Source organism: Amblyraja radiata, chromosome 2, assembly GCF_010909765.2.
Source record: "Amblyraja radiata isolate CabotCenter1 chromosome 2, sAmbRad1.1.pri, whole genome shotgun sequence".
In the NCBI taxonomy this organism is placed as follows: domain Eukaryota; kingdom Metazoa; phylum Chordata; class Chondrichthyes; order Rajiformes; family Rajidae; genus Amblyraja; species Amblyraja radiata.
Window position 1 is genome coordinate 86,804,339 of NC_045957.1, and position 13,533 is coordinate 86,817,871.

The following is a 13,533-nucleotide window of genomic DNA, read 5'->3' on the forward strand; positions in this document are numbered from 1 at the left end:
CGTAATCTATCATGTCCTCCAGAAATACTGCCTGACCTTCTGAGATACTCCAGCACTTTGTGTCCTGCTTCATGCAGGATGGTTTTAGCTTTTTACAATCCACTGCTGATTTTGACATCAGAGGCCAGATTGTACCATCCTCCATTGTTCAGTGTGTCTATGATTTCCCTGTCTGCCCACTGCAACAAGAAGCACAGGACATGGTCAAAGTTAAAAGTTGGATATTATTTATCCAACCTCGCTCTTTGAGTCTTTGAGGAGTGGTGTTCAATCACACAAGGTTAAAGGAGCAGATACATTTTGTATCTGGTCTCTAAACGTTATGCTGGTTTACCTGATACAGTCCCACTCATTTAAGAGGGTTCACCAACCAGGACAATTAAGGTAGGTGACACAAAGTGCTGGAGTAACTCAGGAGGTCAGGCAGCATTCACCAAAGATGTTGCCTGACCTGCTGAGTTATTGCAGCACTTTGTGTTTTTGTTTTGTAAACTAGCATCTACAATTCCTTGTTCCTACATTTTTACTTTATTAAATGAATATTAATGTATATATATATATTTTTGTAAATCAACTATGTTTTATAGAAACACATGTTCTATGTTTTAAATACATTCATTGTTAATAATATTATTTTTAAACATTGTAATTTTTGAATGTTTATAAATCTATTTCAACAGTTGTATGGATGTTTGACATGGGTGTAGTTAGGATGGGTTTTGAGGTTCCACTCGCTCTACATGGAATGCTTCATTTCAAGGAAGAGCTGCACAAGTTAAACCACTCGCTTAATCAGATATGTGGGACCAGGAGAGGTTAATTAAGCTGGTGGAATAATGTCTGAATTGTAGGGTGGGGCGGGGGGTTCATGCCTACAATAGCAATCTGTTTTCCATATATGTATTCCAGGGAGAGCTAGATAAAGCTTTGGGCTAATGGAATATGGGGAGAAAGCAGGAACGGGGTACTGATTCTGGATGATCAGCTATGATTATATTGAATGGCGGTGCTGGCTCGAAGGGCCGAATGGCCTACTCCTGCACCTATTTTCTATGTTTCTATATTTACCTTAATGCATTATCATTTTATGTTAAGGTAGACACAGTTTGCTGAAGGGACGGTTTCCATACTGTATGAATTTGACTCGGTCACCTTTATTCCTTTTCTATCCCTTTCTAGTCCATCCTTTTTATACTTTCTACTTTTGTATAATTTTACTTATCTCCTTTTACACTATAATTAAAACCCAAGTATGATTTGAATAACAGAATAATTTTAGGTTGGATTTGAATGATTGCACGATACCTTTGCATCATCTCAAGTATATACCCTGTTAATCAGTTTAAACATTTTGATGGCTGGAACACTTTGCTCATGAATAGGCTATAATTTAAATTAATTCTTGAAATGTGTGTAAAAAAAGTCATTGTTTTTCTTTCATTTAAACAGATTAGATGGGAAATTATTGAAATTATTTGTATATAAATAAGTTAAAAAAATAATTTTGTATATAATATTTAACTTAGAACTCGAGGAGTTGGACAATTATATTGATATAGGCTAAAAAGGAATAGAAAGAGAAATGAAACTGACTGACTCAAAGTCATACAGCATGGAAACAGTCCCTTCAGCCAATTGTGTTTACATTAATTGAAAATAATAATGCATAAATGTACTGAAAATATATGGAAAACAGATTGCTATTGTAAGCATTGATGGTAGAGGATTAGTAAAAAGACAGAAAATAGAGTATTGGAATAAATAAGCCGTTTGCAACCTGGTCAGCCTCTACATACTGAGAGGCCACAAGGCTCAGTAGGAGGTCCTCAGCTATTTACATGGGGCTGTGCATGCCTCCCAGAATTAGCCCACTCCTCTATCGCTATCAAAACATGGGCAGGACCGGGGGGGGATACAATTTCTTGGCGGACGCGCGCGCATGCGCACACTCACACACACACACACGAGGCTTCGGAGGCTTCAGCCATGGGCCCTGTGGACGGTAATTAGTGACGGGTGCCGGCAATCGCCGAAAAAATCGCGTAAGTGGGACAGGCCCTTTAATTTCCCATTGAGTTTTCAACTCCCACTAGTCGAGATGCAGGTGCTTTGTGATAAAAGCATTGAAGATTTTTCCTAAGGTGGATTTCCTTCTGAAATGTAACAAACTGTATTGACCGTAATTGATGGCAAGTATTATAAATGGCACATATAAAAGAAAGCTAACAAACCAATGAAGGAACCATCATTGTTGGTATAATTTTCAGTAGCACTCATAACCTGTTTGTCCTCTGGTTTAGTTGTGAACAGGTGTGTTGTCTTGTGGATCGCTGAAAGAAATGACCTGTTAAATTGAATTTGATTACTAACAATCAAGAACAGCTTTTATAAAGCATGAATTGCTACATTATTATCTGCATACCATTCAGTTTCTGCAAAGTTAGTTTGCCACCAGTGTCGTGGAATCATATGGAGAAAAATCATGGTTGACGTTTCTTTTCGGGACCCTTCTTCAGGCTTCAACCACAAGAGCTGCTGCCTCAAAGCGCCAGAGACCCGGGTTCAATCCTGACTTCGAGTGCCATCTGTGTGGAGTTTGCCCATTCTCCCTCTGACCGTGTAGGTTTCCTCCTGTTCGAACAAGGGTCCCGACCTGAAACGTCACCCATCCTTTAACTCCAGAGAAGCTGCCTGACCATCTGAGTTACTGCAGCACTTTGTGTCAATCTTAATATTTGGAGTTTTAAATAATCCTAACGTCAGACGGGAGCGGTGCCCCCAGGCCCACAGCCAGCGCAGAGAAGCAGCGTTAAATCCAGCTCAACTCTGCCTGTTAACCTACCAGCCCTGCCTGGACTTACGGGAACGATGGCCCAGGTTTACAGCCAGCGCGGAGAAGCAGCGCTAAATCCAGCTCAACTCTGCCTGACTCGCCGGGTTAACCTACAGCCCTGCCTGTACTGATGGGACACCAGTCCGGAACCGTGGAGCTAGCGCTGCTTCTCTTCCCAGGTGTACATCCCCGACCATCGGGGATGGTCCAGTGGTGGTTCGGCAGCGATAGCAGCGCCGGAGACCTGGGATCGATCCTGGCTGTGGATGAGGCACAGGTCTGTGTCCAGGGCTGCCGAGAGTGTTTTTCTCTTGTGACCCTATGACCTGGGCATGCAATTCAAGCTCTTCTTTGCTCCAACAGGACGTCTCTCTCTTCCAATCACCTCGCTCTATCCTGTCCCACCGCCCCTACTGCCTCTGACTGACACCTCCCTCCTCCAATCATCGCTGAATCATCATGTCCCGCCCCCATTGCCTGATGACTGACGTCTCTCTCGTCCAATCAGCGCCCTCGATCAGCAGTCCCACCCCCCACTCTCACGGAAAGCGGAAATTTCACCGAGTTTTAAAATCCGGATTACAAAAAATGGGGGGAATCGTCCCGCACCTCTCAAAACGGGGGGGGGGGGAGATGTGTCTCCCCTGCCCTCCCGGGATTTCCCCCCTGCCTCAAGGTCCTCATACGTCTGCACTTAACTCACTTGCTCTGTACATCTTCAAGCTCGATACTGTGATCTGAATGCTCAATAGACATCTGCAGGCAGGAGGGTGCACGGTTCCTTCCTCTGGAGCACCCCTGAAAACTGACAGGACACGAAGCTGGAGATGGACCGCTGCTTTCTGTTAATGCTGTCATTTTAACCACTCATTAATCTCCCCAACATTCAGAAATTTAACAATTAAATTACTATTTACATTTAGAACAATGAAGTTGTGAAAAAAAGATGTGCCTTCTTACTTGTCTTTAAATCTGCAGGGTTAGAATTGGGAGGGGGGGGGGGGGGAGGGTCAGAGTCCATGCCAGGCATGATGGGAGCAGGATTGGAGAGGCAATTTCCCTGTGCATTACTGAGAAATCCCTGGCATGGGGATTAAGAGGTGTCCAGAAATAAAGCAGTGTGACATTTTCAGACTCTTAAATCTGTCACTCGGTCCTGGAATTAAATCTGTGTACTCAAGTCTGGGATTGAAGTTGTGTTGACTCATATCCTGTGGTCCCCTTAAGAATTGTGAGTAACAGATAATAGTTGGCAATAGACAACAATTGGCCTAAGGTGTCTTAATAACAAAGGAAAATAGACTAATGTATCAACATTTGCTGATAAAACTAAATAAAGTGAAAGGTGATATTTTGGAAACAGAATGCAAAGAGCCACGAATGGACTGGTTAATTAATTGGCAGATTATAATGTGAGAAAAACTTGAGGATATCCACTTTAGTAAAAGCATAGAAATTGCCTGGAAATTGCATTGCATTATATTGAAAACTGGTTTAAGATGGGCAGAGAAATGGCAGCTGAAATTTATCCAGATAAGTATGAGATGATGCATTTTAGGAGGACTAATAAAACTAGGGTATACACAATGAAAGGTACAGTATGTAGGAGCGGAAAGATCTTAGTGCATATGGCCCAGGATTTCTGAAGAAGGCAGCTCAGGTGGGTAAGGCATAAGGAAGGCATACAACATACCTACCTGGGACAGGGGTGCTTATTACCAAGGCATAGAATATAAGGGCAGGATGGTTATAGGATAACTGTATATTGGTTACACATCTGCCGGAGCACTGTATATGGTTCTGCTTGACACTGGATAGGAAGGATGTGATTCCACTGGAATGGATATAGAAGATATTGCCTGGGATGGAGAGTTTGCAGTAATGTGGAGAGGCATGAGTGGCTGGGTTTGTTTTCCATGGAGTGGTGATGGTTGACGGAAAACTTGATTAAGGTACTATAATTGATCAGGTAGATAGTGAAAATATTTCCTCATGGCCGAGATGCCTATAACCATATGGCATAAATTTAACAAATCCCAATATGCCGGAATAACTCAGTGGATAAAGCAGCATCTGTGGACGGGATAAGGCATAGGTTTAAGATTGATTAATTTATTATTGTCACGTGTACCAAGATATCATGGAACATTTTGTTGTGAGTATTATCCACGCAAATCATGCAATATATATGAAAAAATTGCAGAATATAACAATATATCAACAGAATAAAAGGAATATAGCAACAGAGAACGTGCAGCGGTTCGCCATTTCAGTGTGAGATAAGGAAATGTTTCTTTTCGTTCTCAGAGAGTGCCAGATACTTAGTCATTGACATATTATCAAGATAGACATGAATATAATTTTTATATTGGGAATAAAATAAAAGAGGGTTGGATGGGAACAGACTTAAGGCACAGAATCAGTCATGCTCTCTTGAATGGAAGGACAGTCTTTACTGTCTGTATGTACTTCTTATGCTATATTCCAAGAATTCATAGACTGATAATTAAAGAAAAGTTCCAGTTAATACATAGGCAGATAAAAATGCTGGAGAAACTCAGGAGGTGAGGCAGCATCTATGGAGCGAAGGAATATGTGACATTTCGGGTCGAGACCTTCCTTCAGACTCAGGACCCTTCTTAATACATGGGTACACTTTCCCTCCAAAAGTACACATATTTGACATTATTCTGATATAGATGCTGCCTGACCTGCTATGTATTTTTGTTTCAGATTTGCATTTTTTATGATGATTGTTTTTTTATTTATATATTGCAACCAATTTATTTTTATTAAGGGAGTAAAGAAGCTCTTTCCATAATTGACCAACCAGAACAACTTGAGCAGATGCCCGTCCCCGAAGATTTATCAACCAGTGCTGGGGGCAAAATCAACCTGCAGGGTGACAAGGTCATTGGTAAGTGTGAAATGTTTGGAATACTTACTTAGACTGTAAAGCACATTAAAAAAAAAAAAAAAGATTTCTCTCCTAGAGTTAATGCTCCACAAGGACCTCTTAGCTAATTCTGCAATCCTCAACTTCTTCTAATTCTTTCTCTCTCATGTATTTATTTAGCTTCCCCTTAAATATATTTTAATTTAGATATACATAATGTGCTATCAAAATGTGTTGCTCGGAATTCATCCCTTGTCAGTATCGTTAAACATCCGATATGGAGGTGGTGGCATAAGTTATTCTGCAAAAATCGATTTTGGAGGCCAATTACTTTGAACTATCATTACTGTACATTGCGTTTAGAATTAGCAGCTGGGACTAAATTAATGTGCATGTGGCTTTTCAAAATAACATAAAGTCAATTTGACTATCTCCAATATATTTGCTCTGACTAGAAAATAAATTTGGATTCCGTAAGTCTACTAAATAACACAGGCTTTATTGTGTATAAATTCATATTAAAATTTGCCATACAAAATAGCAAATTAGTTTCAGTTTAGTTTATTGTCACGTGTACCAAGGTACAGTGAAAAGCTTTTGTTGCATGTTAACCAGTCGGCAGAAAGACAATACAGGATTACAATCGATCCATTTATAGTGTATAGATTCATGATAAGGGAATGACATTTAGTGCAAGGTAAAGCCAGCAAAGTCCGATAAAGGATAGTCCGAGGGTCTCCAAAGAGGTAAATCATAATACAGGACTGCTCTCTGGTTGTGGTAGGATGATTCAGTTAAAATCATTTTTTAAATGTTAAAAAATGCTCCAGATATTTCCAGTCTGGCCTTGCATGATAGATTGGGCCAGGAATATTTCCATTACCTCATGAGGAAATAATTTAGAAAGAATCCTGACTAGCCTGATGAATTATTTATGATCCAACAATGTACCTATAATAACCTACCATCATAAGACAAGTTGATTTTAAAGAATGAAATAAAAGCTGAAGAACATGAGCAACAGGTTTTCTCATGTCTAATCCTTGGCCTGTCTTGGAATAAGCAGATCTCGTACGTAGAGACCAAGTGTGACAAGATAGTTTTGAATGTGGTTTGTGGCGCGCCTATTAATTTAAACTTAGGTTGTGTTTGGGCCAGAAAGGGAAGGTCAAGCAGGTTTTCTGAGAAGTGGTAATTCCTCCTTCAGAGAATGTGAGTAAGTATGAATAGGCTTGCGATTTTTTAAGTTGAAAAGCCTGCTTGCACTTGTTCATTTCGCTTCTTTAGAACCCATTGCTCCAATGGGTTCTAAAGTTGATAAATGACAACCCACCCAAACCCAAACAGGTAACATTGGCTGAACTTCTATTTCAGGTCTCCATCATGGATGACTGGAAAACCATATGATCCTGTCATCAGAATATGTAGCCCTACAAAATTGGTCCTTTATCTTCTTGCTTCTTCATAACTATCCTATCAAGTATCTATTATTTTGAGCACCTCAATCTGATCATACCGGAAAATGAAAGAGAACACAGGTCAAGTCAGTGCAAATGCTTTAACGTTTGGAAATATTTTGAAGGACTGGGAGAAAAGAGCAGGAGAGTCGCTTTTGTTGGATAATTCTTATAATGGTGGAAATAAAGTATGAAAGGCCAAATGGCCTTCATACTATTTCATTCTCTGATAAACCTCGGCACATTGTCAATGTTCTCCGTATTTTTTCTAAAAAGGCCCAGGGGTATGAACGCCTAACATGTGGACACTCCTATGTACAAATACCCTCCCACAATATTATTAAATTCTGACATATACATATGTGCATTCCTAACTTAAACTTTGTTTCTTTTCTTCTCCACTTTTCATAGTTGTTTTTACTTAGTTCGCAAAAACATATTTTTCTCTGGGAAAGAAACTGCTGGCTAAGTAAATATGTCCATTCTGCTTTGGAACTTCTTACCCCGATCTATTTTGATGTCATCTGTAAATTTGTATTTACAGTTTACAACCCAGCATCTAAGTTGTAATTAAATAAGAGTTTAAATTGTAATTACATTTCTTAGGGAATGCCATTTTTTACATTCTGCCATTCAATTTCCCGCAATTATTATTTGTAGATATGTAATGTGTCCCTGTTCAGTAGCAAATTGCAATTACCTATCGCCAAAACATTGTCGTCCAATACTGTGCTTTACCTTAGAAAGGATTGGACTGTGAGAGGCTAACTATTCAAAACAAATTAAAAGACATATATTTATGAAGCAGTACCAAAACATTGTGCAAGCATCTGTTGTTTCTATTACTGTTTAACACTACAACCAAAAATGAGCATGCTTTCAAATACTCAGAGAAACAATATTATTCATTTGCTAAATATCACCTTATTTTATTTACATTTGTTTATGGGATATATACATTGGTATTACTATTGATTTTTTATTGTCTTGTGTACCAAATACAGTAGAAAACTGTGTTTGCATGCTATCCAGTAAAACAAACCGGTAGTACAAAGAGAAAAATACCAGAGTATAGAATATAGAGTTACAACATTATAGAATTACAGTTCATAAGAACATATGATAGGAGGGGAATTAGGCTATTCAGCCCATCAAGTCTACCCCGCTATTCAATCATGGCTGATCTATCTCTCCCTCCTAACCCCATTCTCCTGCCTTCTCCCCATAACCTCTGACACCCATAGTAATCAAGAATCTATCTGTCTCTGCCTTAAATATATCCACTGACTTGGCCTCCACAGCCTTCTGTGGCAAAGAATTCCACAGATTCACCACCCTTGGTGGTTACCCTTGGTACAGAGAAATTGGATATAAAAAATATGTCAGGTCAACAATGAGATATCTTTGAGATCGGGACTTCACCCTAGATTATGAGGACTATTCAGTAGTCCTATAACATCTTTAATAATGTTGTAGGTAGACAAAAAAGCTGGAGAAACTCAGCGGGTGAGGCAGCATCTTATGGATCGAAGGAATAGGCAATGTTTCAGGTCGAGACCCTTCTTCAGAATGTTGTGTTTCATTATTTTCTACCCGACAGTAAAGGGGAGAATACGGAACAACCAAGGTGAAATGGTGCTTGATTATTTTCATTATTTTCCGAAGGAAACATGAAGTATAGATGGAGTTGATGGGGGTTAGTTTGTGGTGGTTTGTGTGATGAACTGGGCTTCACAACTCTCTGCAAATTGTTGTGGTCTCGGGCAGAGCTTTTGCCAAACCAAGCTGTGATGCATCCCAATAAGATGCATATTTCAGATTTCTACCTTCTCAGTTATTTATGTTTTAAAAGGAATCCCCGCAGTGAACTTCTGCAAAATATTTTGAAAACCCATTATTTCTCCGCTGCACCTTCACCCATCCCTAGACCCAACTTCATACAGAAATTAACCTCTCAGTAATATAGTCCAGACCATCACACAGACCAAGCTCCCCGCCATCGACTCCTTTACACCACGTTGCCTCAGGGAAGCAGCCAACATAATAATTGATCTTTTGCAGCTCAGTCATTCCCTCTTCTTCCTTAATTGGGAAAGGCAAGTAACTGAAGTGTGAGTGAGCAAGCCTTTTGGGATCACAATTCTATTAGCTTCAAAGTATTTATGATTAAAGACAGGGTAGGCCCATAAGTTAAGATTCTAAATTGGCCAACTTTGATGGTATTAGACCTGAACCTACTAAAGTTGATTGGAGTAGTTTATTTGTGACCAATGGGACGTCTGGAAAATGGGATGCTTTTAAAAGACGAGAGTTCAGGGCATTAGTGAAGGACAAGGCAGGTGGAGTAATGAAGATTTGATAATGAGAGAAATTAAGGCTCTAATCAGGGAAAAGAAAGAGGCATGGGCCAAGTATAGGCAGCTGGGATCAATTGTATTCCTAGAGCAGATTTGGGGACTAGGAGCATGCATAAGAAGGAAATGAGGGTAAAAGGGGGCAGGAGATAGCTCTGTGACATAATATTAAGGAGAATCCAATGTATGTACATTAAGAGAAAGAGGGTAACTAGAGAAAGAAAAGGGTCCTTCAGAAACCAAAGCAGTCATTTCTGTGTGGAGCCGCAGGAGTTGGACTGAGGGAAAAGATAGATGCATTTGGATAGATAAAGGCGGAATAGAGATAGTCAGCATGGTTACATATGTGGGAGCTTGTGTCTTATGAATTTGATTACATTTTTTGAAGAAGTAACCAAAAAGGTTAATGAGGATAAAGTCATAGACCTTCTCTATATGGACTTCGGCAAGGCCTTTGATAATGTTCCGCTTAGTAGGTTGCTCTATAAGTTTAAATTGCATGAGATCCAGGGAGAGCTAGCCAACTGGATAAAGAATTTACTACATGGAAGGAAGCGGAAGTTGATGGTAGAAGGTTATTTATGAACTGGAGGCCTGTGACAATTATCGCAGCCCCAGACCCTACTACACGAGCTCCTCAGGGCAGGGTCATATTTTCTTCTGCTTCATCAATGATCTTCCTTCCATAATAGGGTCAGAAGTCGAGATGTTTGCTAATAATTACACAATATTCAACCGATTCACAGCTCTTCAGCAAACGTGGCAAGGAATATTTGTGCCACAAAAGTGCCAGCAAGGACAATTTCCAACAAGAGAGAATGTATGACACTTGCTCTTGTTCAGATATTATCATCACTGACAGCCCATCATCGATGTCCAGGGGATTAACAATGACCAGACACTCAACGACCAGTCATGTTTCTAATATAAACGTAATTATTTAAACATAATACGACAATTCCGATGCAATAATCTGGAGCAAAATCTAAAGGCTGGAAGAACTCAGTGGGTTAAGCAGCAACAGTAGAGGCAAACTATCGAGTCTCTGGGTCAGGTCTAAGAGTGTAAAGTGAAGACAGACAATATATGGAAGTGAGAGGGATGGATGAGACAAGAGGTTGATAACCGATAGGGAAAATCAGGTATGTGGTAGAAATGGTGGGCAGATGTAGCCTGGTGGGGAAGGTGAGCGGTGGGTAGAGACAGAGGCTGGTAGGTGATAGGTGGAACCAGATAAGAGAGAGATGATAAGCAAGTGAAACAAGGTGGGGGATAGGAAAGGTGAACCAAGGAAGAAGACAGCCAGATGAGGAAGTATGTGGGAGATAGGCAGATGATGCCAGGTAAGGAGCGTAATGAGTATTGGTATTGAGGGGAGGAGAAAACCTGGCTGGACTGTTGGGAGTAGGAAAGGAACCATAGGGATGTGATTAACTTGAAATTGGAAAATGCAGTGTTTATACCAGTGGGTTGTGGGAGAGTTGTGTTTGTGTGAGTTATTTTCCATTCCAATCAGTAAAGGAAAAACATTTTGCATTAATAATACAATAATATTACAAAACTGTAATTCTGTCTTACCAATAATTACTGAATGTTGTCAATTCAAGTCTCATGCTCTCTATGGTTTTTTAATCTGAAATAACTACATAGAAAAATCTGGACATATCACCAAATTGCTGTTTTGGTATTGGCAGAAGTTTCCTGCTGGGAATGCAATTTCACAACATTTCTTAAATTATTTTTATTAATTCATAACATTTTTAGGTTTTGAGCTTTTGTTAGCTGATACCAGATATTTAATGTATAAATTGTTCCCAATATACCCTTGTAATATACGTGGCAAGCTTCAGTAGACAGGAACGTGGCTCACAAAAAATTCAGGTGCCAGATAAGTAAAGCGTGCAAAAATAGCAAATAGCCAAACAGGCAGAACAAGTTCCACAATGGAGCCCTGCCCTCAATAGACACCAAACATTTTTAAACCTGTCCTACAACAGCTTGCATCGACATTGTATAGTGATTTTGAACAGAAAATCATGTAGTCCTTCTGATGCACATTTTGGTATTTGAAATCAAGCACATATGAAATCAAGCACTGAAGTCAACAAGCTATGTTATTTTCTATCCATTAAAGTAGGGGCACATATATCCTCACCCATTCCTGTGTGCATTAAATTGTAGTCCTTATACAATGGATATCTTCAAAGTACTTTGAAACCATTGCTATCTGGTGTACTTGTATAGCAAGGAGGTGAGTTTTTGTATGGGTTATCCCAATGCTCTGTGTTACTAATGCTGAATTAGAGCCACCAGGAAATTCTGCCTTTTAATTATTTGCAGCTTTATTTCTATGATGAATGAATGAATGAATATGTTTATTGGCCAAGTATATTCACATACAAGGAATTTGTCTTGGTGCTCCACCCGCAAGTGACAACATGACATACAGTGACAGTTAGGAATGACACATAAAACATTAAACATTAATAATATAACATTATCCATTAAATATGTGAATTAAATAAAATACTAGCGCAAACGGAGGCTACAGATTTTTGGTTATTGAGTAGAGCTACTACTCTTGGAAAATAGCTGTTTTTGTGATTGGAAACTAAATATTCCAGGATTTCGTTGCTTCAGGTGTGATAGAATTGGAGGGGCAAGAGGTGGAGGTGTTGCATTGCTAGTCAAGGAAGATATTACAGCAGTGCTTTGGCAGGATAGATTGGAGGGCTCATCTAGGGAGGCTATTTGGGTGGAACTGAGAAGTGGGAAAGGTGTAGCAACACTTATAGGGGTGTATTATAGACCGCCAAATGGGGAACGAGAATTGGAAGAGCAAATATGTAAGGAGATAGCAGATATTAGTAGCAAGCACAAGGTAGTGATTGTGGGCGATTTCAACTTTCCACACATAGACAGGGAAACACATTCTGTAAATGGGCTGGATGGTTTGGAGTTTGTAAAATGTGTGCAGGATAGTTTTTTGCAGCAATACATAGAGGTACCTACTAGAGGAGGGGCAGTGCTGGACCTCCTGTTAGGAAATGAGACGGGACAGGTGGTGGAGGTATGCGTTGGGGAGCACTTCGGGTCCAGTGATCACAATACCATTAGTTTCAATATAATTATGGAGAAGGTCAGAACTGGACCTAGGGTTGAGATTTTTGATTGGAGAAAGGCTAACTTTGATGAGATGCGAGATGATTTAAAAGGAGTGGACTGGGACATTTTGTTTTATGGGAAAGATGTAGAAGAGAAATGGTGGACATTTAAAGGGAAATTTTAAGAGTACAGAATCTTTATGTTCCTGTTCGGTTGAAAGGAAACAGTAAAAATTGGAAAGAGCCCTGGTTTTCAAGGGAAATTGGACATCTTGTTCGGAAAAAGAGGGAGATCTACAATCATTATAGGCAGCATGAAGTAAATGAGGTGCTTGTGGAGTATAAGGAATGTAAAAAGAATCTTAAGAAAGAAATTAGAAAAGCTAAAAGAAGATATGAGGTTGCTTTGGCAAGTAAGGTGAAAGTAAATCCAAAGGGTTTCTACAGCTATATTAATAGCAAAAGGATAACGAGGGATAAAATTGGTCCATTGGAGAAACAGAGTGGGCAGCTATCTGCAGAGCCAAAAGAGATGGGGGAGATATTGAACAATTTCTTTTCTTCGGTATTCACCAAGGAGAAGGATATTGAATTATGTGAGGTAAGGGAAACGAGTAGAGTAGTTATGGATACTATGAGTTTCAAAGTAAAAGAAGTACTGACACTTTTGAAAAATATAAAAGTGGATAAGTCTCCAGGTCCTGACAGGATATTCCCTAGGACATTGAGGGAAGTTAGTGTAGAAATAGCCGGGGCTATGACAGAAATATTTCAAATGTCATTAGAAACGGGAATAGTCCCCGAGGATTGGCGTACTGCGCATGTTGTTCCATTGTTTAAAAAGGGTTCTAAGAGTAAACCTAGCAATTATAGATCTGTTAGTTTGACT

General features: G+C 39.6%; 1 protein-coding gene across 6 annotated transcripts in view; it reads left to right on the forward strand.

Annotated features, from left to right (window-relative positions):
• Nucleotides 1-13,533, forward strand: part of ikzf1 (IKAROS family zinc finger 1) — an 81,605-nt gene that overhangs the window by 11,847 nt on the left and 56,225 nt on the right. For all 6 annotated transcript variants that reach the window (XM_033049830.1, XM_033049858.1, XM_033049839.1 and 3 more), the window contains one exon: nucleotides 5,631-5,750. In XM_033049830.1, coding sequence (XP_032905721.1) covers nucleotides 5,631-5,750 — 120 coding nt within the window. The remainder of the gene's footprint in view (nucleotides 1-5,630; nucleotides 5,751-13,533) is intronic.